We start from the raw sequence: 26,157 nt of genomic DNA on the forward strand, positions 1-26,157 counted from the left end.
TTTGCATCACTAAATCTATAAACAATGACATAAAGATTATTGGAAATTCAATCTCATACTTACTGAGCGATGGGTGAGAAAGTGGACACCCCCATAGGTTCTATAGAAAATAAACTTCATTGTGAAGCTCCAGGTCTGCCATCTTGTCGTTTGTGAGGACCAGATGTGAGAACCAGATGTGTAGGTCAAAGCATGTCAGTGTGAATTTAATGTGCAGTGACTCAGTTTAGACATTTCTGTACTATCAATAATTATTTGGACTTCAATCACAGAGAGAAAGAAATGCAGGACTCACACTGGATCATCTCTCCAACAGTAAGAGAAGATATGAATGCAACTAATTTCAATTCAATGAGCATTTTGTCATCATTTCTATTTCTGTAAAAATTCAGGCGCTGGTAGTGAAGTGTTATTTTTCACCATGTTGTCGTGCATAAGACGGCACGGCGAGAACTTGTGGGGCAGAGTGGTGCAGTGGTCAGCGCTGTCGCCTCGCATCAAGAAGCTTGTTGGTTTGAATCGAGCAGCCAGCTGCGCCCTTCTGTGTTTGCATGTTCTTCTTGTGTCTACATGGTTCTTCATGGTCATGCAGAGATCCTCCCACGGTACAAAAACAAGCAAAGGCATAGCCATCCTAAATTGAAGGTGTGATTGAATGACCACCCGTCTTGTGTGTGCCCCACTTCTCTCACCCTGTGACAGTTGGGATGGGCCCCTCTTACAGGGTGATAGAGTGGGTGGATGAATGGATGTTATAGTTTTCCCCGAGTCTTGTATACAGTTGGTCTTCTGTTTAGATCCCGAGGAGTTTAAAGCACTTCTACACTGACTGAACATCTCAGACCCAAAGGCTACATCCATCTTTTGTAAATGGCAAATCTGCATCCAGCTTCTTGTTAGCTTGTTTATTATGAATTAAAAGATTTGCTGTGCTATAATTTAATATAGGACCATCTAAGGTGTCTTGTGCTGCTGTAAGGCGTGTGGGATCTTTGAGGATGTCCTGGGGTCTCTGATGACAGATGGTTTGGGTTTTGTGGGCTGCAGTATGGGACCTTCTTTGGTCAACTTTCCTCCGAGTGGATTGGGTGGTGGTTGTTGTTGTTGTTGTTGCTGTTTTTGTTTTTAACTGTAAACATAAAATCAGATCTTTTTCTTTCCTCATACAGGCGTTATTTATTAGCTTTACATCAAGCATTTGTTTTATTGCTACATGTTAATTCTGTACAATTTCCCTTTTACAAAAAGTCAGGGATAACTGTTTTGACCTGTGAAGTGAAAAGAACAGTTGCAGATCTGTTATGCTACTATGACGTCTGTCTTTACAACAGTCAATATCAAACAAAGTATTTTACAGATGTGTGAAAAAATTCATAACTGAATAACCATTAATATAGTATATTATGAGTTTATTTATAAAACTCCTGGAAGCATACAATACCAGGGTTAATATACCCTCATGTTTGTCCGTGGTTTTTTTGTTTTTTGTTTTTTTTTTGTTTTTGAGACGGAACGTAACAAAGACAACTTAATAATGCCTTTAAAATTTGAATGATGGCGTCATTTCGCCTTCTTTCAACAGAGTTCAGCTCGGTGGCAGGTGAGACGGAGCGTGCTTTGGTGCACTTGGGTTCCTCTCCTGTTTTGTTTGTTTTTCTGTTCAGTTGGCATCATGCTCAGTAGTACGAGCTCAGGTGGGAGTGAGTGGCAGGATGTCTGGTCATGGCTGACCCAGGATAGATGGGGCTGTTGGGTGAGTTCCAGTATGGTGACGGTGGGCCGAAAAAGTTTCCAGGGGAGACGGGCATAGGTGCAGGATGGCCACCCATGAAGTTCATTTTGGGCTGGTGGCTGTGGTAGGTCTGGACATAAGACATCTCATTCTGGTACTTAACAATCCCACCATCTCCTGAGTGGTTCTGGTGTGCCTGCGAGATGCCTTGGAAGTCAAATTTGTAGGCGTAGCGCTTGCCGTGCACCTTAGTCATGATGTTCTTGTCGTAGTAGTAGCGCAGGGCGCGGCTCAGCTTGTCGTAGTTCATGTTTGGCTTGCTCTTGCGCTCACCCCAGCGTTTGGCCACTTCGTCCGGGTCGGTCATCTTGAACTCACCGTTGGTACCCTCCCAGGTAATGATGCTGGCATTGTTGCTGTCAGACAGAAGCTCCAGAAGGAACTGCCACAGCTGGATCTGCCCTGAGCCTGGGAGGATAAACGCAGGAGAGTTAAGGCACAGAGTTCTGATTTAACAGTGACTGCATGCTCAAAACAAGAAAGGAAACTGTTTGTGCCTATATTTATTTATTTTCAAGGAATACAATCATCAGTGTTTAAAAATGTAAACAGGTCGGCTTTAAAATTAGCATTTAAATTTGTGTAAAGATAAAGTTTTTTTCCCCCCCCCAATTTCTAAATGAGTTCTCTCAAGTGTTGACAGGAAAAAAGTCAAAACACTTTTAGTTTCCAGGATAAGTGAATGAATGAATGAATACAGAGTTAGGGTAACTTGGCTACTTCAGCCTCATAGGATTAAATGCCTCATCATGGATCCATTTGCTCTTGGATAGCTCGTCAGGTTTTCTGAGTGTAACGAGTTCCAAACAAAAGTCAGAATATGCTTTATTTGTTTTTTCAGCAAATGTGACCTTTTCACTGTGTGGCTTGGTTGAAGTGATAGACATCAGGGCAGAAACCTACCCACAGGCCTGTGAGCGCTGGGGTCAGGGAGCTTGTATGCACTTTGTTTGCCTGTTCGGTTCTTGGATGAGTTGAGGGCTTGGCCTTCTGTGAGGAAACAGCAGGGCAAACAGTCATTCTGGTGAGAGGGAAGCCGGATTTTGTCATAGCGTAAAGCGTGATGACACAACAGCTGTTGCTTGGTGTTTACTCCACTTTGGAAAGTAAGTGCATGTGTGCCAGCCCTTGCTTGCTTGCTTGCTTCTCATGATGCCAAAGCAGACAGTGTAAAGGCCTCATTTGTATCGTCCTTGTCTATTTATCTTGATGATGGTTCAGATTCTTACCTGGGTTGGCTAGCCGACTGCTAATGGGTCCTAATGTCTGGTATGGGTCTGTAAAGAAGAAAAGGAATATTACTTTTACACATTGTCACTTTAATATTAATGCTCCAAGATTTAAATGCCCTGAAATGAGTTAAAACACATTTTCTTGCACACATAAGCATAATTCAAGCTGAGATTGAAGAAACGCTCGACCAATCAGAGCTTTGAATGTGGTCTTTTGAGGAGGTTAGTTCAAATGTTCTAACGTGAGCACAATGAAACCTGTCAAACCAATATAATGCCTAAGGGATAAGGGATGTGTGATCAGTTCACCACTTTAGCCACAACCAATATCTGATCGTCTCCAACTGTTAAATGATTGCAGTCAGATTTGTGTTTCAGCAGTTTCTTTGGTGATCCTGTGACCTTTCAGGCCACAAGCTTTGTCTTTCTTTACAATCAAAGTTTAGGTTTGTGCATCAGTTTAATTAAACTAACAGCATTGTCCCATATTGTGCTTGTGGTGAGTTAACTAAGAAGGAAATAATTGTTAGATGAAGCTCGTTGACTCGATAGACTGAAAACAAACATTTAAAAAGGCACCGATGTCATTTGCATATCATTTTGTGTGACTCCTCATTTTCCCATACTTCCTACAGTGAGGGGTGCAATGAGTTAGAGCCAAAAAAGAAGAAGAAAATGTTAGCAGTAAACCAGGATCTGCCTAAACATACACGTGGTCTTCGTACCTTGCCCAATCCTTGGAGCAGGCTCTGTAACTCGTGTACTGTGCTGGTGCTCCATTGAAGAACCTAAAAAAAATAAAATAAAACTTGTGTATAATGTGTGAAATTGTTTGATTTTTCTGCTGTGTTAAAGCCAGAGAAAATGCAAAACCATTGGGTGTTCTTGCATGAAAAAGTTCATCCTCATTATCGGTTTCATATCGTCTTTTTTTTCATACCTTTAGGCACTGTAGTCATGGTGTTTGTCGGCCAGCTGTTCCTGCGGCTGATTTCATCAAAACTGTTCTCTGTATGAACACAAACACAATGAGGATGAGACCAGACACTGACGAGCATTAAAATCTTTGAAGTGGACATTAAGACGAGTGAGCTATAGTAGGAAGGAAGTTTAGTAAACCGAGACCACAATGATAAGGCTTTGGAGGTCTTGAGATGACCCGTAGTTTCTTGGGAGAGCATTCTTTTGTTCAGACCACCCTTGTTGCCACAAGATTGTGAATTTTGTCCCAGGAGCCGAAGCCATACCCCCTCATTTCCTTTGTCGGTGCAGCTGTTTCCTGTTTGAAACTGGCTGTTGAGTTTGGCCCCAAAACCAACGAGTCCAATGTTGTGCCAAGGAGCCTTTCAGACTTTGGCACTGGGCAAGATGGTTCTGAAACTCGGCACATCATTTTTAAATCCTTAAATGTTCAGGTAGTTCAGGCCTCTGTTAAAACCCTGCGCTCATAAGCTTTGATTTCATTCAGGGTTTGGGTAATATGGCACCAATTCACAACAATGGTTCTCTCAAGCAAGGTTAATTTTAGTTAACTAAAACTAAACTCTAAAACTAGATGTAAAACCCCCCCCAAAATATTTTACTCAACAAAAAAATAGACTTGGAAAATACAACTGAAACAATTTTGTGAACTTGGAAAACTAACGAATGAAACAAATATAGAGGACGTTTTATTACTTCGTACTTAAGTCAAATTTAATCACAGTTTGTCTTGGATGTCTACAAAATGTAAGTCAACTGTGTTTTTATTGTAAGACCTGTGCTGACCCTGACATATGCCCTCCACACAATAATAATAAAAACTCAAACTAAAATGAGCAAACCTCCTCTTCAAGCTAGACTTAAGTCTGTTCAGTTCATTTCAGTTTTATTTATATAGTCCCAAATCACAACAACAGTCACCTCAAGGCTTTGTAGTCAAATGAAATGGAAATTGATGAAACAACACAAAACTATAATAACTCTGAACTCAAGGCGAGAACCTCAATAATCAGATGATCGTAGGCGACACAAGTCAAAGGAAGAGACCCCCACCAGAACCCGGCCCCCACAGAGAGGGGCTGTGGGTGATGGAAATGAAAAAATGGAAAAAACCACCAGTTGCATCAAGCAACCTGAAACACAGACTATGACTAATAGCAAACTGTGGCAAACATGAACTACTGCACAGTTGTGCAGTGAGTACTACAAGTTGAATGTCCAGTAACTGAGTGTAGATGCTAATGTGTCCTGATCCACCTCTTACAGAAACACTTTATCAATGCTGAGACACATCAGTACTTATTACAAGCTACTCCCTCCTACACAAGCTGTACAGGAAGCCATCTCAAATGTTTGTGAAGATGTTTCACCTCTGGGTCACTGATCAGTTATTAATCATTTGTTGTCACATGAGCCAAGGTGTAGAAAAAAAGTTACTGTCACCGGGGCCAAGGTGTGAAACATCTCTAAGACATTGCCCCACCATCATGTAATCCAGGGGTGGGGAACTTCAGGCCTCAAGGGCCGGTGTCCTGCAGGTTTTAGACATCGCCCTGAGTCAACACACCTGGATCAGATGATTAGTTCATTACCAGGCCTCTGGAGAACTTCAAGACATGTTGAGGAGGAAATTTAGCCATTTAAATCAGCTGTGTTGGATCAAGGACACATCTAAAATATATATTTTTAATTTAACTCTTGGTTCTGTATGGTATCAGACATCTCTACCCGTGAATACAAAGCCCCACCCAGCTCAGATACTGTTTATGAGCAGCAGCCAATCATAAGTTGTCTTAAAGGAGAAACTGCTACAATGTCTTCTTTCAGATGGAGGATTAAGGGGGCGGATATAGATGCATATAGATTATTTTGAATAGTGATCATACTAAGCTACTTGAATATAGTACAGCAATTAAAGTATGAAACAAAAAAAGCCCAGTGGGTTAATTTTGAATCCTCCAATGCTCCAAATAAAATCATACCACAGTATCTGCTATGAATGCTTAAAGTAGCAACGGAGAGGCTGTCCATAATAGTGCTCATGCTCAACAGTTACAGAGTACACCAAGTACAGTTTACTGGTCATGGTAGAAAGCCTAGTTTGAACTACTCTAATTTTTTTTTAATTATAAATCTTTTAGGTAAGTAGTTTGGTAGTAAGCATGAAAGAAATGAAAGACAGTTATGCTGTTTGTATTATTAGAAAATGTAACCTCAGAGTTCAGGACATGATCTAAATAAGAGTCTGCAGTGAGGTTTAGAGGAAAGACTGCTGTTCACATAAACCTGAAACAAGAAAAGGTTGGAAATCCTGACGTCTCACAATGGTTTCATTTACTGTAGCTGTTTGTTTTGTTTTTTTTGTGTGTGTGTGTGTGTTTTTTTTATGTTTGTGTGATCAGCAACCTTTAACCCTTTAAGACCTACCATAGAACCAAGCCCGCCAGAGCTTATATTATATTTTTACATGTTGTAGTGCCATTTTTGGGAGCATTTCAAGTTGCTATACATCAATGCAACCATTATAGCCCAAATCTTAATAATATGTCTGCATTAAGTGCATAGTAATTACATAAATTGCAAAAAAGTGCAATAAACTACAAAAAAATTAAATGGTTTTTGTTTTTTAACATATATTTCTAGTTAGAGAAATTTAAGAGGCTTATCCCTCAAAACTGTAAATAGAAAAAAGTTGCACAAAATAGTTTCCCACCACAGGAAATTTATTTTGAGTGTCTTCATAGTTTTATTTCTGAAATACACCAATTTTTATGTATTGCAGGAAAAACGAAAATAAATATTATACTGCAAATTAGCAAAAAAGCTGCATATGCATCAAAATAAACTATTTCCAGCAGTGCAATATGAGTCCTCAGCATCCCAGAAACGACACAGAAAGTTAGAAAGTCAAAGATAACTTTTAAAAACACCAGTATAGGCTCATGAGGCCCTGATGGTAAAAAAAAACTACATTTCCGCGAAAATGACGTCACTTCCTGTTTCGGGCAGTTCATGGCGGACATGCAAAAGTTTGCGCTGACATCTATTCCAATTTAGGAAGTGTTACGAACAGCTGATCGGATCGGCAAAGCCTGTTTCTGGAATATTATGTTTTTGTTGCTGCAAGTGCTTTTATGCAGTTTTTGCAAAGCTATATGTGGAAGGAAACTGTGACCGAGGACAAGCTGATGGCATAAGATGTAAGTACAACTCCTCCGGTTTCATATGCAAAAAAAAAAAAAAAAAAAAAATTGTGCTAGCTGACGTGGTTGCAGAGCTACCGGGATTTAAAAATAGTTACGCAAAACAGAGCGTGCCCGCTAGAAAAATGCAGTGCAGGAGAAAGGAACGTATTGTTTCCCTCTGAAATTTAAGACTAAACACATAAAAATACCCTAAAATCAAATTATTTTGAGGTGCCCATAATTTACTTTAACTACAATACTCGAGTAAACATCCACTGCATTTTAATTAAAAACTGGTTTGTTTTTATCATTTCAGTATCAGTTCTGATGATTGTGATGGTTTTGCTGCAGAAAGTGCAGTGACTCGTGACAGTCTAACAGCCAAGCGTTTTATACATTTCAGTCCTGCACAGTTGTTATCGCGACCTCATTTTGAAGAATGACCACAATATTATGAACTGTTCTATTTTTCAGAACCCTAACATCCTGTATTAAATGGAAATGTACTTTTATAGAAACAATGCATAAAATAAAAATGCACCTCCCTTCAGATTTGGTTTTAATGCAACACTTGGTAAATAACAGTCCCAGTAAACTGAAACCTCAAATTAGAATTTATTTATTAATTTAACACAAGTCGGCTAATCAGCTTCATCTGGACGATGACGGTATAACTGAGTTTAATTACAGTTCACCCCAAAATGAACCTTGCATGACCCCAAGAAATGTCGTCCTTTCCTTGTACGTAATGCAACTAATTCACAGTAACTTTGTGGTGCTGAAAGCGGCAAAAACAAAAAATACATCTGAGAACCTAAGCAGCCGTGTGTCTTACCAGAAATCGTGACCAGGTTACTGAAAACCTCCACAAACCTTGTTGTGAGTGGTTTCATGTAGGAACTATTTGTTTCTATCAAACTACACCCGCTAACTGTATCGCAGTGCAGAAGGAAGTGTGTATCTGACACTAGGCCTCGTGCTCGTGACGGAAGGTAAATATTACCAACACTGCCTCTTTGAACTGAACTGAAGTTAGCTAGCTGTGCACAACTTTTGGGTGATGGATGCAGACAGTCGAAAGCAAAATGAATACATTAAAATATATATATTTATATTCAATTCTGAGGTGAAGGGCACCTTTTAGTATATGTGGAATCGGTGGATAACTGAACAACTTTGATGTTAGTGTTGCTAATTATGATTTTTCACTAAGCAACAACACAAAATCCCTCATGTTAGGTATTTAAAATATTTGGGACCTCATCACACAAAGAAGCTGATTAGGAGAATGTGTTGTCCTGAAAATGGGTGAAATGTGCCAGAGGTTGATCTCACCTGTTTTCACCTGTCTGGGCGGCTGTTGTTGTGGTGGTGTGTTGTTGGTGGGAGTTGTTGGGTAGGAGAACGTTGGACTACCTGGGGAAAAAAGATTCAAGAATGAAATAAAATTCAATGTTATATTATTTTAAACAAGCACAGCAGAGTAGAAAGAGTAGTGCCTGTCCTGTGTGTCAGAAGCATAACATAACTGTGGGGTGGGGGTGCTTTGTTTTTCCTGTTGCTTCAACAGACTCGACTTTTTTGTCCAGCCAGTTGAAAAGAATGGACTGTGAATGCCTCGTGAACCAGTAGGATAACTTGAAGGTGAAAACTCAGGCTTTATTTAAAAAAATGAGGATCTATCAAAGACTGAGGTGCCAATTCACCAGAAAAGTTCTGGAAGGATCTGAGAGGACCATTTCCTGTGATACTGAAAGAAATACTTTTACAAACACTGCATCATTTTCTGCAGTAAATTAATCGCCACGGCTGTTTTTGTTTCACTACTTTTTAATCTTTTTTAAATCGGCTTTCGAACATTTAAAACCTCAAACCTTTTCCTGCAACCTTTACTTTGATTTTTGTTAATTCAAAATGTCTGCTTCCCTAACCTCAAGGCTACTAAGCACCCACATTGTCTTCCTCACAGCCCACCCTCAGTGCAACACTGGATGCTGCTGTTCATTTGTCCACCTCTTGTCGAACCAGCTCAGACACGATGACTGCAGTGATTTGCACTCGTCAAACTGCTGCTGCTTCAGTCACAAACACTTGGTAAATTATGTAATGTAGTACGGATCCAAACTCATGGTGACGTACGTGTGTTATGCGAAACACAGGAAACCTGCTTTTGCAAAGAGGAACAGTGGCCACAACGCTCAGTGAAGACCACAAATTTGGTTAACAGAACAACAAACGAGAGCCTGAAGTGACATCATGTTCCTCAAAACAAAAAACATCATGAACTCTTTATTTGCCCCCAATGAATCTGCGTTTCTCTTAACTGCACTGATACCTGGGTGGAGTTTATTTATCAGTAAATCCAATTCTGAGATAACAAACCTCAGGAAAAATATTTAAAAAATCCAAATGCACACTTTCAAAAATGGTTTTTGCTGCAATTCTTTTCCGAGTGTTTAATTTCAGAAGATCTTCATTACACGGACAAAAATGGAAATGCTTCAGTGAGACTGAAGCGAGACTAACGCAGCTGCGTCGGGGAACTGTTAGATCCTCGTGTTCGATGCATTTTTGCCACTTGAAAACCTTTGAAATCTGCGAGACGTGAACAATGTTATCAGCTGCAGAGCAAGATCTCACACATGAAGCCAGCCTTACTCTGCCGGAGGTAATTGAGGTGCGAGAGCAGGATGTCTGCATTGTAGGCCGACGTGAGCCGCATCATGTCGTCTTTGGTCATCTTGCACAGGGCTTTCCCATCAAGCGCTTGGAAAAGCATGACATCCACCTGCTCCAGGACGTACTCCTTGATGGCCCAGTCCAGCCACTGGCGCACGTGGTCCTGCGTCCACACCTCAGGATCTGGAATTGAAGAGAGGCGCTTAGTCATTTATTACACAGACTTTCACTCATGTTTGGCATTTTTTTGAAGAGTTGAACATCCTTTGTGAGGCTGTTCTGCTTTTTGTGTATCAGAAACTTTCAAACAGGAAATTGTAGAAGCTACTTACTGGGGAATTACCATAAATTACTCTGATTAATCTGGTCACTGATTTCCTGTGAAAACACTTCCAGGAGTGGTTAGCTCAAGCAGTAATTTCAGCTTTGATGTGAAGACTTTCACACGAGTTTAAAACCTGGATTTTCTTTAACTCAGCACTGCAGCCTGGATGTGAAGATTATTAAGATGTTAATTTTTACAAAATTGAAGTTTTACCTTTATGATGTCAGGAAAATTACGTTTTCTAAAATGTCAGGAAGGAATCTTTAAATACCAGCAGTGCTCGCCTGTAATCCTTCACACCATCACATTGGGGGGGATGAAAGAGTCAACGGTCTAAAGAGCACTCAGCACACAGCTAAATACGACCTGTTTGTTTTGGAGGTCATGAAAGTGCTGATTAACACCGGATACTTCTTAGTGATTCTGATAGTGATTGTAAAATAGGTGGTAGGGTGGGAATAACCACACTGTCAAAACAGATAACACACCCCTAACCAGAGAACACGTTTAAATGGGTCCTGCTTATATTTATAGTCATAAAAGTTCATCCAGTGGAGCCATTCAGAGGGTATCTGGTGATCTTTAAAGGGCTGTGAAGTCAACTGAAATTTGAGGCCGGGATTGTTTTTCTTTTTTCTTTTAATAAATCAATAGTCATCTTAAAATTTATGACAACACTTCTGTTATATGTACGTGCATAATTAGGAAAATTACATTTAAAATAAGCTGTTCTTTGGTTTCAGCCATGTGTTTTCTCTTTTTGTTTTTTTCTTCTGACTGTTCAACTGCTTCTCCATCTGCGCTCTTGATTTCCCTGAAGGGCTCAATATTCAGGGAGTAAATAATGACCATAATACTGAGCTGAAAACAGCTTTTTAGAAATATTACAGTGGCTTTGACAAAGCCGTCTATATTTACGTTCATTAAGCATATTTCATGTACGTGGGAGTGTTTTACATTTTTGACATGCATTAGTGTTGTAGTGGCAGCTGGTGGGACTGAAAATGGCCCATCAGCTGTGTGTTCTAAATTATTATGAAGCGCTGAAAGGCTTTGAAACTTATAATAATGAAAAAAGATTTTAATATTCGATTTGCACACAAACTGGGAATAAATGAGAGAAACATTGGTATTGATGGTACCGGTCTGCTATTGGTCAAATTATTATTGTAAAGGTGAAACATTGGTGTGAGTCCAATATTTCATAATCTACATACAATACATGTTAAGAAAAACAAAAACATTTTTGAGTAAACTCTGATTACACGTTTGTTCGGACATAGAAATATTTTTTTAATCTCACCCCTTTGCCATATGTCATTAGTCAATATTTAATCAGCTTCCTTACTGATATAATCTGCAGAAGTAATAACGAACATATTTCTGATATATATACACCGCATGATGAAATTTCCTAAACTCTAAACTCTACTGTTTTTTTTACTCATTCTAGCCTTAAAAGTATTTTTTTTAATCGTGTTGTAGTAATATGCATCTCACAGAGATAGACTTCATCTTGAATATTTCTTTTTGCTCATTTAGATTTTCATTGTCTTTTTTGTTATTGTTTGAGGGATCCAATACATGTTCTTGTTCATTTATATAATGCTGAATATTGTACTCTTTAATTGTATCCTGTGTGCTAAGAGCCTAACATGTTTTTAAGCTCAAGTCAGTGGCAGCTTCAGCTTGGCTTGGTGTTGATCTGTTAAAATATACCTGGTCCGATTCAGGAAGCTCATTTCCAGCAGCAAACAATGACTGTGTGCTGTGAACTGGCTGTGATGTTGGACGGCAGCTTCAGCTCTGAGCGGACGTTATCCTGCCCTTTAGCTCCTGATTGTTCTGATCAACACGTGTTGCTGTGATGCAACATCCGTGTATTATAAGGCAGAATAACTCTGTGATGGTGACTCACGGATGATTTTTACATTAATTTTAAAATCATCCACCTCACCTGCCAGCTGAAACGTGCACTGAAACATGCTGTCTGTTTAACGAGTCTCTGGGGATGACAAAATCAGGGAAGCTGTGACAGAGGAAGAATTTAGATGACTGGACCCGTGATTCATAGCAGCGATAAAAGGGACAGCAAACTGAACTACTCAGCTAGAAATGACACATCGGCGTGTTTAATCCAGTTTGTGCATGGGCGATTTTTTTTCCTCTGCAAACAGAGAGATCGGTGCATTTTTCACATCGCTCAGCTGAAACAAACTTGCATCGACACCACGACTTATAAAAACGATACACTGAATTAGTCGCACCGACACATCCTTCCTGTTTTGTCATGTTCACATTCGTCTGATGAGTATCAGCCTTGTGTGTATTAAATATTAGGGCTGGTGTTGTTCTGTACTCTCAGAAGATCAACAGATGTGAAAAGCAGCCGGTGGCTACGACATCAGTCTTATTCATTTCAGATTTTTTTTAATACCTTTCAAATGTGTACTTTTTAAAGATAGATACTGTTGCTGTAGAAGAATGTGAAGTAAATATTTGTTTATTTATTGTTGGAGCTTTTTATTCGTTATTTTTATTATTTTGAAATTTGTTGTTGGTTTACTTATATTTTTCGTTATAAGTTTTATTTGTAGGTCAATACTTGTTTCATTTTTTGCTTTGTTTTGTTGTTTATCTTGTTAAGTCAGCCAGGAAGAACAGTAGGGCCATTTTCTGCAAGTAAAGGGACTGGTATAGGACCAGCATGCACTGGGGTGGGCCTATGGTTTTTTACCAGAGCAGGAGAAGCAGCTGGAAGCAGCAAAAATGGATCTTTGTTTATTGCTTGCCAAACTGGATAAATAAATCATAAAAAGCAACTTTCAAGTTCTGGATATTGGACTTCTTTTGCCTTACAAAATCTTACCGCAGTGCAGCAGTGGCTTGTTGATTTTAAATCGTTGGATGTTTGGTTGGACAAACATTTATTATTAGCTTTATAGCGATATAGATTTACTAACAGGTATGAAAGCTGCTGAAATATGCCTGCATGTTCCTGCTGATTAATATACCATAAAAACCATGTTGTACACAGTTTCTTGCTATAAAAGCACAGCAAATAGGAGCTTTGCAGTCTAATACTACCAGCTGTTTGAGTTACATTGCACTATTATAATAATCTTCATGTGATCTCCTGATGTATATTACAGTGAAATCTGTGTATTACATACCTGCTTCGTTGCAATTCTGCATTAAAATAAAAAGTAAAATAAAGTGAGAGTAAATGAACTACTATGGCAGAAGTGCTCAGTTAATTATTTAAAGCATCCCTTGAGATAAATTCCTGTGATGTATTAATGTGGTGCACACATATTTATGTGATTTCTTAGGTTTGCTTTGAGTTTAAAAAAGAATTCATTTCAAAGAATATTTAAATACTGTGTTTTCAGACGTAGCTGCTGGTTATTTATGTATTTTCATTACAGTCCTGAAAAAGGAAGCGAGCTGATTAAAACTGAAAATGTTGAAGCCTGCTCATCAGGTCTGTTCTTGCTTGTTCTCTCTTTTGTTAATATCACAGTCCTGAGCGTTAATTTTGCACTTTAGACTTCACACTTTTTTTGAAAGCCTGATGTCACCTTGTGCCACAACTGCTAGAAACCTGCTATTGTTTATCTGTTGTGCTCCGGGGCTCTTGGGGCTCTTTTAAGAGACGAATAATTACACGCACATGCCCGTCTCTGATTCAGTTAGTACTGATGTTGCACAAGCCCAGGCTGTGCCGGCTGTTGGGAAACCGTCTCGTGATGGGGACAGTGATGCATCATGGCGGCTGAGCGCCAGCTCATGTGAGTGGCTCAGCTCACCTGCTGGCACGATGACCCTCTTCTCCTCAGTGGCACTGCTGGGTGGGGTTGTGGCCTGGGGGCTGACGCGGGGCTCCGTGTACGAGGAGGCCTGGTACTGCATCGAGGCCCCTTCATTGCTCATGTGTCTGGAACGCTTGGTGACGCTGCAATCCACTGGGGACTCGCGACTACGACAAAAGGAAAAGAGAGGCTTTAGTCAGCATCTGAGGAGCAATTTCAGTCTTCTAAATGTCTCGGGAATATATCAATTACTCTCCACAGTCAAATTATGAAGAGAGAAAAATCTGTGACAATAGACTGGATGCAGTTTCAGCCAGCTACATTTCCTCTCAGAGTTTTTGCTAGTCTGTATATGACAGGAGGTAAATTTAGTCAAACTGTTTCTCTGCAACAATTTCCACTGAAATGACCTGTCAGGAGTAGGTGGCGTGCATCACTAATTTAACCCAGTTTTCACCACATAGACAGTTTTTGCATAAAAATAGAAGTTGTTAGAAAATACTTGCACTCAGTAGCGCTGATCTAGAATTAAAAGCCCTACTTAAATAACGGTGCAGAAATGGTATGAGCAGAGTGTACTACACTTAAATATAGAAAGCAGATGTAAATGTGTCAAGGTTAAAAATCATATTTGTATTTGTGAATGTAACTTGTTGAAGTCATTTTTCATGTTATTCTTGTTTGATTTATTCTGTTTAAAAGCTTCAGAGTTGAAGGAGGTTCCAGAATATTTCACCGACTTGGGATTTTACTTCAAATTCAAAGTCCAGCTGAAATCTTGCTGATCATAGAATCCCAGTAAACACAATACAGGCACTTGTATCTGGTAGTTTTGGTAGGAGCAAAACTTTTGAGCTTTACCCGAAGTGTTTTGCACGTTCTGTATTTATACAGTTCTTTTATTGAAGCGGTAATATTTACCGTCACATTAGATGGTCAAAGTTGTGAAAGTTGGTTGCTAAACTGGCAACCATCTCCATATCAGCACTGTTAACCTGCTGGTCCTGTTGAGAATGACTCACTACGTCAGGCTTCATGCAGCCACTTGCTTCATGCGGTCTGAAACAATCAGTTTTGGTTAGCTACCTCGCCATTAATGGGATTGCAGTGTGATTGGGTGCCTATCACAAACACAAGGTAAGAACAGAAAGAAGACGTGGCTTCTGTGCTTAAAGCCTGAGCTTGTGTGCCTTAATAATGATTTCTGACATCATACTGAGCCAAAGAAATCTGTAAAACTGAGCATTTAGAGTAGTCTGAGCTTTCAGTGCAAAGGGATTACTTGTGCTGCAATAAGTTAACTTTTAAAAAAAGTCCATTTGAATTAAAGGATTTCTATTAAAAATGGACATAAATCCCTGTCAATTAGATTTAACATGCAACAAATAGGAAAAGAAAGACTTAAAAAAATACACTGACTTTACTAAATGAAAAAGCTGTTCAAGCCTTGTTAGGATATCTTATTAGATCTACACAGAGCCTTATGCAAATGTGGAAAAATGCTTTAAAAAAGTTCTACAAGATTTTTCTTTTTTCAGTCTAAGTAGCAAAAGTAGAAGTACTTATTCATTCAAATGTCAGCTGTGATGGATGTCACATTTGAAATGAATAGAACGGCAACAGTCTAATAGTGTTTATGTCTCACAGTGGGAGGTGGATGCTGATAAACAGCCTACGTTTGAGTAGTTTAGCGGTTTCTGACTGAAGAAGCGGGGACAGAAAAACAAACAACTGATTTGTATTTTACGTCTGTGTTTTCAAATGAATCTGTGAGGTGCTCACAACATTGATATCTCAGAAGCCAAAAGTTTTGGAAAGTATATGCTTAATGTTTTTTGTGTGTTTCATGTTTTATTACGTAGCTGCGGAGTGTAAACGCAGCGCAGTATAAAGTGAGCAGCGTGTTCAGGTGGACCACAATAATGCAGGAAATTAAAATATTGAACATAGGGACCCAAATTTCCATCACAGCCGGCCCACGCTTTGTAGCGATGATGGGGGGGGAAATGAACAAAGCCGTGATCACAATCAGAGGCGGGAATCTGGGAAGTGAACGATAAACAAATATTTTTAGTATGTGGAAAACCCGACATACCAACGTGGACTCGAGTCAGATAATACGGGAACCCGCGCTCTCCTGTGGCCTCGGCGTGCCGTGACTCACCTGGTGCCATTGACGTGTTGTTCTCTCTTCCCAGCACTTGGTGCTCCTGGCCCCACCCACTCCGGCTCAGTGGGCTCGGGGCTCTGCTTGTTTGTCTGGCTGAACCCGCCGGGCGACGTCATCTCGGTCTTCATGTGCATGGCCGGGGCTGCGGGGTAGGTTGGCTCGAATATGGGCTGATCCTCACTCACCACGGACAGCGCTTCCTGTTCAACAGAACCGCGGGTCAGTGTCTGCCGGGTCACAACCTGTGGAAACTGCTTTTTCAAAACACTTATTTTTATCCACCGAAACGAGCAGGAGCTGATTGTAGCAGCAGCATTGAAGCTTTAATGCTAAAATGTTTTCTGCTTGTATGAAACCAGATTGAATTAATCACATCCAGGATTTGGAATCAGGAAATAATATCGCGTATTTCAAGTATATTAATTCATGCTGCCATGAAGTGTTAAATCTGTGTCACAAATATAGAGTTTAAGAAGAAGGTTAAGTGATCTTCACTGAATATGAATTAATTTCATTGTTTACGAAATGTTACTCAAACAGCAGGAAGTAATGAATTTGTTGGCGACTATTTTCGCCAGTGGATTAATGCACGTTAGTGAGCAACAGGATGATGTATGTGTGACTGAGTCAAAACAAACTAGTCCCCCAGTCAAGGGTTCTTAATAGTTTTTGGGCAACAATGGCAGAGAGGAAACATATATATCAGATCAGATACCTGCTGCGAGGAAGCACATTTCTATTTTTGGAAACTTGCTCAACAAAGGGAAAAATGGCTTCCAACAGAAGTTCGATGGTTGAGAATCAGCAAACATCAAAAAGCAACAAATTAATGCCGATGTCAGTTAATATGGGCTGAATACGTTGTGAAGTCTCGTTTTAATATTTAATTTGATTTCTTGTGGATGAAACGTGTAATCAGTTTGTTTTTGTTCACTTTTATTCAAACTCAGTTAAATTCACGACTGCATTACACACTTTTAGAGTTGCACTCAGTGGCTACACCGATAAACTGCTTCTGAATGTGTTTTAGACATTTACCATTATATTTGGTTCAATCCATTTTGTAAAATAAACGATCTAATTTTATTTATTTTTTTAATAAATTAACTGCTTCTAAACCCAGTTTGGGAGTCTGGGTTCCTGGGTATTATTGTAGATTTGTTACCGATACTTCACTTAAAATAGTTGCTAACATGGGATTTGGTCTTTATATAATTAAAAGATGTGCAAAATTCTGACCCAAAAAACCAAAAACAAAATGATGGGTTTTTAGGATCCGATAAAGAAATGCTAAGTGGCACAAAATAGACGAATCCGCGTTGAAACATAACTGTCTGGTTGGAAGGTTGAATTCAGTCAGATGAACTATTTTTGATGAACTGTGCAGGAATGGAAGTAATTACACAAGAAACCAGGAAAACTGTCAACTTTAAAATGTTGAAAATCTTTTTTTGTTTTTGTTTTTTTGTTTATGTTGTGGTGTGTTGTCTAGATTGTCATTGTTTTATTTATGTTTAAAAGTGTTTAATTTGTTAATTTTGATAACATTGCAGATTATTTTCCTTTGATTTTGTAAAAGCAAAATAATCCCTGATTGTGTTTTCATGTATTTCTTGAAGGCCTCAAGACGAGAACTTGAATGACAAATTTCAAGAAAAAGTATTTTTAGAAAGCCCTAAAAAAAGGTAATCATGTCGATATAATGGAGCATATTTTTGAAAACAGAAGCACATGAAAATCTGTCAATCAAACATATTGCAGTTTTCCTGAACTTCAACTGTCTGGCTGAAATTCCCTTTGTAAGAGGCCAGATTTGGGCCCTGGGCTGAGTTTGAAGGATTCAACTCTTCTCTGCACGATAAAGAATTCCCCTGTGACTGTTTAAAACTTTAAATGCATGTTTAACGTAAAAAGCTACAGGAGGTTATGAAACCACTACAATGAGGAGCGAAATGAACTGTGAAAGCAGCCAGGAGGCTGTCTAATCATAAAGAACATCAGTAACCTTAACCACAGTTTTATTTTGCCGTTAGGATCGGGGTTGCAGGGAGGGGGAGGGGTGTTAGCTCAAGGTGGAGTCTAATTGAGATTTAAGTCCGTCTTCCTGTGCTCAGCGCCCAAAATGTGGCCTCAAAACCGCTCGAAGATGGCACTTTCATCCCACGTACTCAGGAGGCCAGAGACCGGACCCGTTGTTCTGTCTGCTGCTCAAATTAAGTGCGTGCATGTGTGATGCGACCACGGCCATCTAAGTGGGTGCAAGTGCATGTTTGTTTAGAGGAGCTGAGCATTGTCTTTGGGCCTTGTACGTCAGTGCCGTGCTTTTTCAGTGGCCTACAGGAAACCAGGCCGCCATGTGCACAGGAACCTTTTGGCACAGGCCAAGGGAGAGGAAATGGTGGAGGAGGGGGTGCATAGTGTAAAAATGTGGGTCATTTTAAAGCTGGAAAACAACCCTTAAAGGCCTGTGGTCAGGAGAGGAGAGGGGTGGACGGAAAGAAGAGTATGAGCCTTGATTGAAGTGCCGCCATCACATTGTTTTTCATTTGTGCGTGTGTGTGTGTTGTTTTGTTTGTTTGTTTGTTTTTAGCTCAATTGTTGCCTGAGCACTGTGAACCACATCTTAATGCATGGCACACAATTCGGCATTTCCTTCATGCTGCAGACAAACTCCTACAGAAGTCAGCTACTGCTTCTGCTGCGTGGAGCGTTTGCTGCTGTGTAATGGATACGCCCTTTTTCTAGAAGAAGGTTACGTTTTCATTTCACTCCAACCCACGATTACACAAAAAAGTTGCTCAAGATTTTAAAGACACAATTGTTACGAAAAATATTGAACACTGCACTACTGTCAAAATCATAGACTGTATGTAAAAGATGGATGTCAGCACCTACTGGTTTGTGGACTCCTTGCTTTGTTGAAGCCTCAGATTTAGGTTTCAAAATGTGAGTCGTTGGAAACATTTGAGCCAAAAGTGGCCATATTTGGATGACGGATGGCAGTGTTACATACAAACACAGACACCTGCTGACTAGTGTTAATGTGCCCAAATTCAATGCTAATACTCGCCTCCTCTAAACTAATTAACTAATGAGGTGAGAAGCTGCACTATAGGACCATCCAGACTTCTTGGATGGTCCTATATTACAAATGGCTACAAAGCAGGTGTCAGTATACCAGATAACTGATTTAGAAAATTCTTCAGAAAGCACCAACACCAAATATACAACTGCCGGGTCTATTTCTCTGACTCATATTACTGGAGATGAAGCCAGTGACTACAGTCACCAACAAAGTAGGATGGCCTCATAATGCCACGTGATAAAAATCTACACAGATGAGAACCCCCTCCGCCAAGTATAGTCACTGTGAACACACAAATACGATTCAGGGGTGCGTTTTTTCTTTCTACTGTAAACATGTTTATTTGTGCTGTAAAGTTGGAGATTTTAACTTGGGACTCTCAGCTTCAGGCTGCTGTTTGATCAAAATTCATGCAGATGGTTACTTCAGATGAATATCTGTCATTTAAAAAAAAACTGCCTACAATACCCATAATGCAACATGAACGCTGACACTTTTGTAAACTACCATCTAATATTGTTTTTATTTCGAGTTTGCAGTTTTTTTTCTTGTCACGCTTAATGTAGCCGGACCAAAACCTTATTCACACTTTGTTTACAGGAATACTTCCGCATATGAAAGACCAGCAACAGAGTCTGACGCATGTAATGCTGTAAATGTAGGGCTCTGTGTGTGTGTGTGTTGTATGTTTGAGAAGTGGTTAGCAGGACTGCATGTTGTGCTTTGTTCTCCATCTCTTTGCTTTCTTTTACTTCTGTTGTCCTCTTGTTGTCAGTTTGTCTTCTCACTCTGTGCAGAAGTGAAACAGTCAACTGAAGGCGGGATAAAACTCGCTGCTGACAGCAAATTCTCACGAGAATGCGTGATAGTAGGCAGTTGTGAGCCGTAGCTGAAGATTGTATCTTTTTTTGTTGCTTTGTTTAGTTTTTTAATTTTATTTAGAGCTCAAAATTCAAGCTGATATTATCGTCACTTGCAGTTTCTCATCCAAACGTTTGCTCTTTGGCACAGTGAGCTCAGTGAAAAGCTCATGCACACTCCCGCTCTTTCTTTATCTGTTTCTTTCTGCTCTTTCCCTCTCTCTTCATCTCCTCTGCTCACTGATACAAATATACCAAACTGCGGCCTGACCGCCGATGCCACAACTGACTTCCTGTTGAGAGCGTTTCAGGCTGTTGCTCAGTGACACAAAACTGCTTTTAAAAACATGACCTTCTTGAAACTGAGGCCGCCTTGTGCCTCGATGTCCTAAAATTTACGCCGCTGCTGCTCACTTTGATAGCACGCACTTTCCACTTTGAGTGAGCGCACAAACACGAAGTCCTGCATGGAAACTTTTGACATGGCTGTCAGCAGCTTTGCAGGTTGCATCAGTGCAGTCTTGCCCAAGCCAGCAACTAAAAGCGTGCTCACAGGAGGCCTGTCGAGATGGGGATCTTTATTCATCTTTGTATAAATTTGTATAAGATTCATAGTTTATCCACATTTAACCATGAATCCAAATGCCTTATATTCCAAGACTCACTTTAATAACTCTACCTGCAAAAGTCATTTTTCAGTAGCACACGAGAAGGCCATTGCAACAGAGCCTGAATCAGATAACGTTAGGTAGTAGTCTGTTATGAATCACACACGAAGGATGTTGGTGTTCAAAGACTCTTAGTTTTTACTGCCAAGACCTTTTCATTTAAAGGAAATTTCCCCTTAAATATATCCTGCTGCATGTACTATTCTACATGTATTTGTACTGCTAAAGTTCACCTGTAACCAGGGCTGCAACCAAAAACTACCATTTAGGTATCCTACAATCTAATGAATATGTCCTGGTTAATAATTTGATCTATAAACAAACAAACAAAAATTGTAGAAATTCCTGTGTAAGCCTTAAAATGCTACAAACGGGTAACAAATTAAAGGAAACCAACATAAAAGGTCTTAGTGAGCCAGACTAACCTAAATGAAATGATTCTGCAGTCTGAAGCATTTAGTGGAAGGATGAAACACCGGTTTTCCAATTATTTCTGTATTTGTTGTGTGGCAATATTAGGGAAGACTGCGGTCTAACAAAACTGTTAAGGTGGGCTGAGATTTGGTTACTCTGAAACAATTATGATTCACATCATTTTCATTCTCTTCAAACCATTCACCTTTCACCCTCACTCCCTGGATAAGCAGTGTTATCCTTAAATAGGAGAAAAATATTTCATAAACAACTTTATATAGATTTACAGTGGCTCTTTACCACTGAGGGGATCATTTGACCCAAAACATGCTTGCAACACAGCATAACAAAATCACCACATCCCCTAACCATAGAGGTAGAAGGGCATTGGTTCTACTTTTTAAAGGGGAGGGAAAACTGTCAGTTCCCCAGTTTGGAATCTAGGTGCACTAAAAACAAAAAGTAGCCCTTTTAGATGAATTTACTGTTGTTCATTTAATTCGTAGTTTCCAGCAGGTTGCCAAATGGTTAGCAAGACAACTAGAAAATATTTGTGTAACAATTTTATTTTAAAGATATGTCTTTTATCTGGCTCACTGCATAAATGTTCCATAACTCTACCTCTACGCAATATTTAATAAAACAATACACTGTATGAAGGGGTTAAAGGCCAAAAAGGTTGGTAAGCCACTAACCCTAAGCTGGAACAAAGGATGTGGTTAACAACTTGCAAGAAGCAGTTACATGATTAAAATCTGTTTTATATTTAGTCGTTTATGACGCCCCTCAAGGCTTATCTTGGGCTGAAGAAGCGGATTGGGTGATATATGTTGATGCCTGCATTATCTTGCCTTCAGTAAAATATGCTGCATGCAGCCTGACAAATAACCTGGATTGATATTTGAATAAATAATAGTGCAGCGCAAACAGGACTTCCACATATCCATCTCAAACGCTGGTATTTTAATGAGAAACATTGTATTTTGGTGATTTCTGAGTTCCTCTTTCCCCCCCTCGGTGTTTTTATTTATAGAGACTAAAAGTCTTAAAGCTTAACTGAGCTCCTGCTTACATAAGAGTCTGATTTCGGGTTATTTAAGTTTAATTTAAATAATAATAATAATAATAAAAACACCTACATTTGTGTTTAAGTGCAGCCCACGCATGAGGTGTCTGCTGCAGTAAAAGACCAGAGATCACGTTGTGCAAAGGCACAGCCCTTTGTCCTCGCCATGTCTGAAGCAACAAGTGGCAGAAAGGAGAAGTAAAAGTTGAGCTGATTTTGCAAAGGCTCGAGCAGCTGCGCTTTGTGCTGCACAAACAACGGTGCGGTTTTCACAGCTCGGATCCTGACAGCACGCAGGCCTCTGCAGGCCGCAAACTCGGGGCCAGGCCTCTCTGCTCCAGCTCCCTGTCAGCGAGGGAGCGGGCAGCGCGGCTACGACAACGCAACGCCTCACTCTGTCCACTTTGTTTCTGTCTTTCAGAGCCTTTGTTGCCTTTTTGACTTTTTTTTCTGGTCCAGGGAGCGGAAATGTGTGCGGAAAGTCTGAGGTTTGAGACAGGAAGCCTGCTGCGTTCAGATAACGACACCTGACAAGTGCTCCCGTTTGCTGCTATAAATTATTCTTAAAATAACCTCAAACACAATCGACAGCTACAGAGTACAAGAGAATAAGCATCTGGATAATTATATAAAAATAACAAAGAATCCCAAAGAGTCTCCCGACACTGAAACTACAAACTAAAAAGAATTAAAAAAAAAAAAACTCGTCATAAAGGATGTTAATAATAATTTAAGGTTTACTTTTAGTATGGCTTCATTTTGCCCCTTTTTTGTACTAGCCCTTTAATTGCTGTCCTTTTCATAACGAGAAACCACGTATCTCGGTCATGTTTAGCGCCTAAAAACAGCTGCACATACAAATGCATGTTAGAAACAACCCGAGAAATCAGCGAATAATGACTTCCTGCATCCGAGGAACGCTTTTTCTTGCAAAAAAGGTTTTGCAGCCGTAATGAAATTTTAAAGGAATTCGTTATAGTAATTAATTTTGAACTAATTAAAAATGTCAATATTAAAATAGCGTCGAAATTAAGAATTGTGATCGTGCATACTGCAAAAATCACAGTACAGAATTATATACATGCATATAAAGGCCCAGTGTTGCATACAGGCGCAATTTAATAGAAACCGAGCGTGAATTGGGTCACTTGAGTGCACAATCGGATTAAAATAATTGCATTTTCCCCTCGTTGCGCAACAGTCGGCGCTAATTTCGGTAAAAAGTTCGTTTTCTCTCTGACACAGAGGCCTTTATTTCAGCTTCTCTTAGAAGATAAGACATCGAAACAATTAACGGTCCTCAGGAGACGATAAACAGCTGTAGCTGTAATAGTGTGGAATGTGAAATACCAGTCATCTGATGGAAATGGATCCTCCTGCTCCAATTCGATCCATGACGCCTTCGAGGACACCTGCCTTACGCGCACCGAGAAAGTCCAGCATCCCTTTCATCTACTTCATCTTCGTTAAAGAAACAAAAGCGTTTATGAAAGCGATCGGTGGTCAGTAATTTGCCTTATGCTTGTCGTTAATTGTGGGTCCGTGAATAATGCAGGAAGAGCTCGACGAAATTACGAAAAAAGTCGAAAGGCGTGCGTTTGGAAATCCTCTTTTACGCGTATAACCGGCCACCAATTAGTGTTTTTATCTGAGTGTAAAGATGTAGTGGTTAGTTGTGTTATTATAGAGCCGACATACAACCACGAACGGGAAGGAAGAGGAAATTTTGTACAAGAAGGAAAGAGTGGGGAGCTCGCATCACCGCCTTGACTCTCTCACTCAGCAGACTCACGGTGTGGGTGGCCGCCTGTCATCTTCAACACGGGCGTTAAAAAAACGGCGCAAACACCTACCTTTATCGAACAGTCCATTGCAGCAGCAGCCTCGCGGTCTTTGTCATTTAGTCGTTTTGTGATTGTTTCAGTTAATTTAGCTCCTAACCTCACTTCAAATCGTGCACGGCTGCATTGGCTCTATGGCGCAAACCATTGCAGTTACAATTTTTGCTCACAGACCATAAACCGGATGGCAAGTTTTTTTCTCCCCCCCCCCCTCTCTCTCACCCGCTCTCTCTCTCTCTCTCTCTCTCTTTCACACTCTAAATTGGGAAGTGAAGTCACTCTCAACACTGAAAGCAGTAAAGTCACTTCTCATGAAACCAACACGTCCTGCTTAGAAGGAAAAACAAAAAAGCTTTATTAGATTCATAAGAAGTCAAAGCATCAACACACTGTCTGAAGCGCGCGAGGCTTAGCATCACCTCGACAGAGCAGAGATGTGACTGAATATATATATTTGTCAAATACAACTAGCCTCTGTGATTTTAGTCCCAGCGGCTTTAAATGGTTAACAGCCAGACTTCACACTATTTGCATGTAATTTGATTACAAAAATATTCTTATTGGGTAATAGGTGCCCACGATTTAGAACAACTTACTACACAACATTAGAAATAGAGTCTAGTAAATTTGTGTTTTAAGCGCTATTAAAGGAAAATCACAAAATCTCCTAGAAATAAAACTCCTGTTTGTGTGTTTGGGTATGTTTCATTCAGTCCCACGTTGTACTGAAGCCATTATTTTGTTTTGATTTTTTTTCCACTGATCTTGTGAATATTTAGACAACCTGACTATATGAACATATGAAGGCCATTTTTAGCCTGTAGTCATAGGACAGGCTGAAGTTCATCACTGCACACCCTACACTCCACACGTTTCAGCGCCCACGATGGTGTAAATCCAACAATAACTGAAACTACACACAGAGTTCCATAAATAACTGCAACTTTTAATCTTTATTCCTGTGATAAATATCAAACATTCCCTGAGAGTAGGACATATGAGATCAATTAATCCTCATATTTTGAAAATAAGGTTTTATTATTAACAGCAGTTATGTTGTACTTGGCGAGCACTGGTTCCTTTTTTAAAAATATGTATTTTCTTAAAAAAAAAAATCAAGCAAAGCACGTGTCTCGTTGTAAACAGCTGGCTCAGCCTGAAATTGTGTGTCTGTTGTTGTCATTTGGTTTCATTTCACAGTAGATGTAGGTGTGTATCATGACTAATAAACTAATAAACTCCTCATGTGAAAAATTGCTTTTCCTTGGCTGTTTACACTTAAGGAAACCCACTGAAAAAGATTCATTTAGAAAAAGCAGAAAGTAAAACTGGCCTTTTTGTGCCTGTGGAGAAGATAAATAATTCACCGTTACTTCACCAACAGGGAAGCACCTACCAGTCATAAAAGTGTATTTTTGGACTCTACTGTCTCTAAGCCTCCCTTTCTCTCTCCTATTTTTCTTTCACAAGTAAAGTTAACATTAAAAGTATATTTCTAGCAGTAGCTCGGCGTTGTAGGTGATTGAGCTCTTCAATTATTTCATTTGGTTTGGGATTGCAGTGTGCAGCAGTTTTTTAAACTTCCTGTCAGACTCCCACCTGATTGCATTTGAAGTGCAAACAGACAGTTATGGGATATTAACCTTTCACATATATTATGAACCTGTAGCAGATTAAGGGCCATTATGTTAACAAGCTCTTGTCTCATTTTGGTGGCAGATGTTAGTGTTGAGTGATGGATTTGGGGCACAGGCCTCTTTTTTTTAAGTGTTTTGAAATTGCTGCATAGGTGCCCACATGAACACTAATGTATTCAAAAGTCCACCTGCAGCTTAGATGAGACTTCCACAATTTGCATCGTGCAGCAGATGGTCGTCTTGTTTCCCTCCTGAGCTGCAGTGAAGTCATGCTACCATAAAGAGAAGATATTGCTCAGAAAATGTAGACACATCTCCCTGGTGTGAAGAGTAAGTTTTCCAATAAGAAGTACTGCAGCCCCATGCTCACCTCCCCACTTATAAGAGAAGGAAAGATTATATCACAAAAA

The 26,157-nt window shown here is 39.8% G+C and overlaps 1 protein-coding gene across 3 annotated transcripts; it reads right to left on the reverse strand.

Annotated features, from left to right (window-relative positions):
- Positions 1-1,150: 1,150 nt before the first annotated feature.
- fli1rs (Fli-1 proto-oncogene, ETS transcription factor-related sequence) lies at positions 1,151-24,258 on the reverse strand. 3 transcript variants are annotated; one of them, XM_086312490.1, is made up of 10 exons: positions 24,123-24,258; positions 16,171-16,376; positions 14,004-14,173; positions 9,849-10,052; positions 8,526-8,606; positions 3,965-4,033; positions 3,750-3,812; positions 3,022-3,069; positions 2,696-2,782; positions 1,151-2,200 (listed from the first exon to the last, which is right to left on the reverse strand). In XM_086312490.1, exons 1-10 carry the CDS (start codon positions 24,138-24,140, stop codon positions 1,677-1,679), a joined length of 1,470 nt encoding a protein of 489 aa, XP_086168616.1. In that variant the 5' UTR covers positions 24,141-24,258; the 3' UTR covers positions 1,151-1,676. The 3 variants fall into 3 exon arrangements, with proteins under 3 accessions (XP_086168616.1, XP_086168617.1, XP_086168618.1); XM_086312491.1 differs by lacking the exon at positions 24,123-24,258 and adding an exon at positions 23,620-23,940; XM_086312492.1 differs by lacking the exon at positions 2,696-2,782.
- Between the last annotated feature and the right edge of the window lie 1,899 nt (positions 24,259-26,157).

The sequence above is a fragment of the Aulonocara sp. 'chitande type north' Nkhata Bay genome, linkage group LG11 (genome assembly GCF_057382095.1).
Source record: "Aulonocara sp. 'chitande type north' Nkhata Bay isolate Kocher_YH1m ecotype deep benthic linkage group LG11, A_spYH_male_GT1.1, whole genome shotgun sequence".
Taxonomy (NCBI): domain Eukaryota; kingdom Metazoa; phylum Chordata; class Actinopteri; order Cichliformes; family Cichlidae; genus Aulonocara; species Aulonocara sp. 'chitande type north' Nkhata Bay.

Coding starts and splice junctions, on each gene's coding strand:
- fli1rs (XM_086312490.1), bottom strand. Junction 14,174..16,170: donor CAACACGTCAATGGCACCAG/GTGAGTCACGGC, acceptor CTTTTGTCGTAG/TCGCGAGTCCCCAGTGGATT. Junction 3,070..3,749: donor TGCTCCAAGGATTGGGCAAG/GTACGAAGACCA, acceptor TCTTCTTTACAG/ACCCATACCAGACATTAGGA.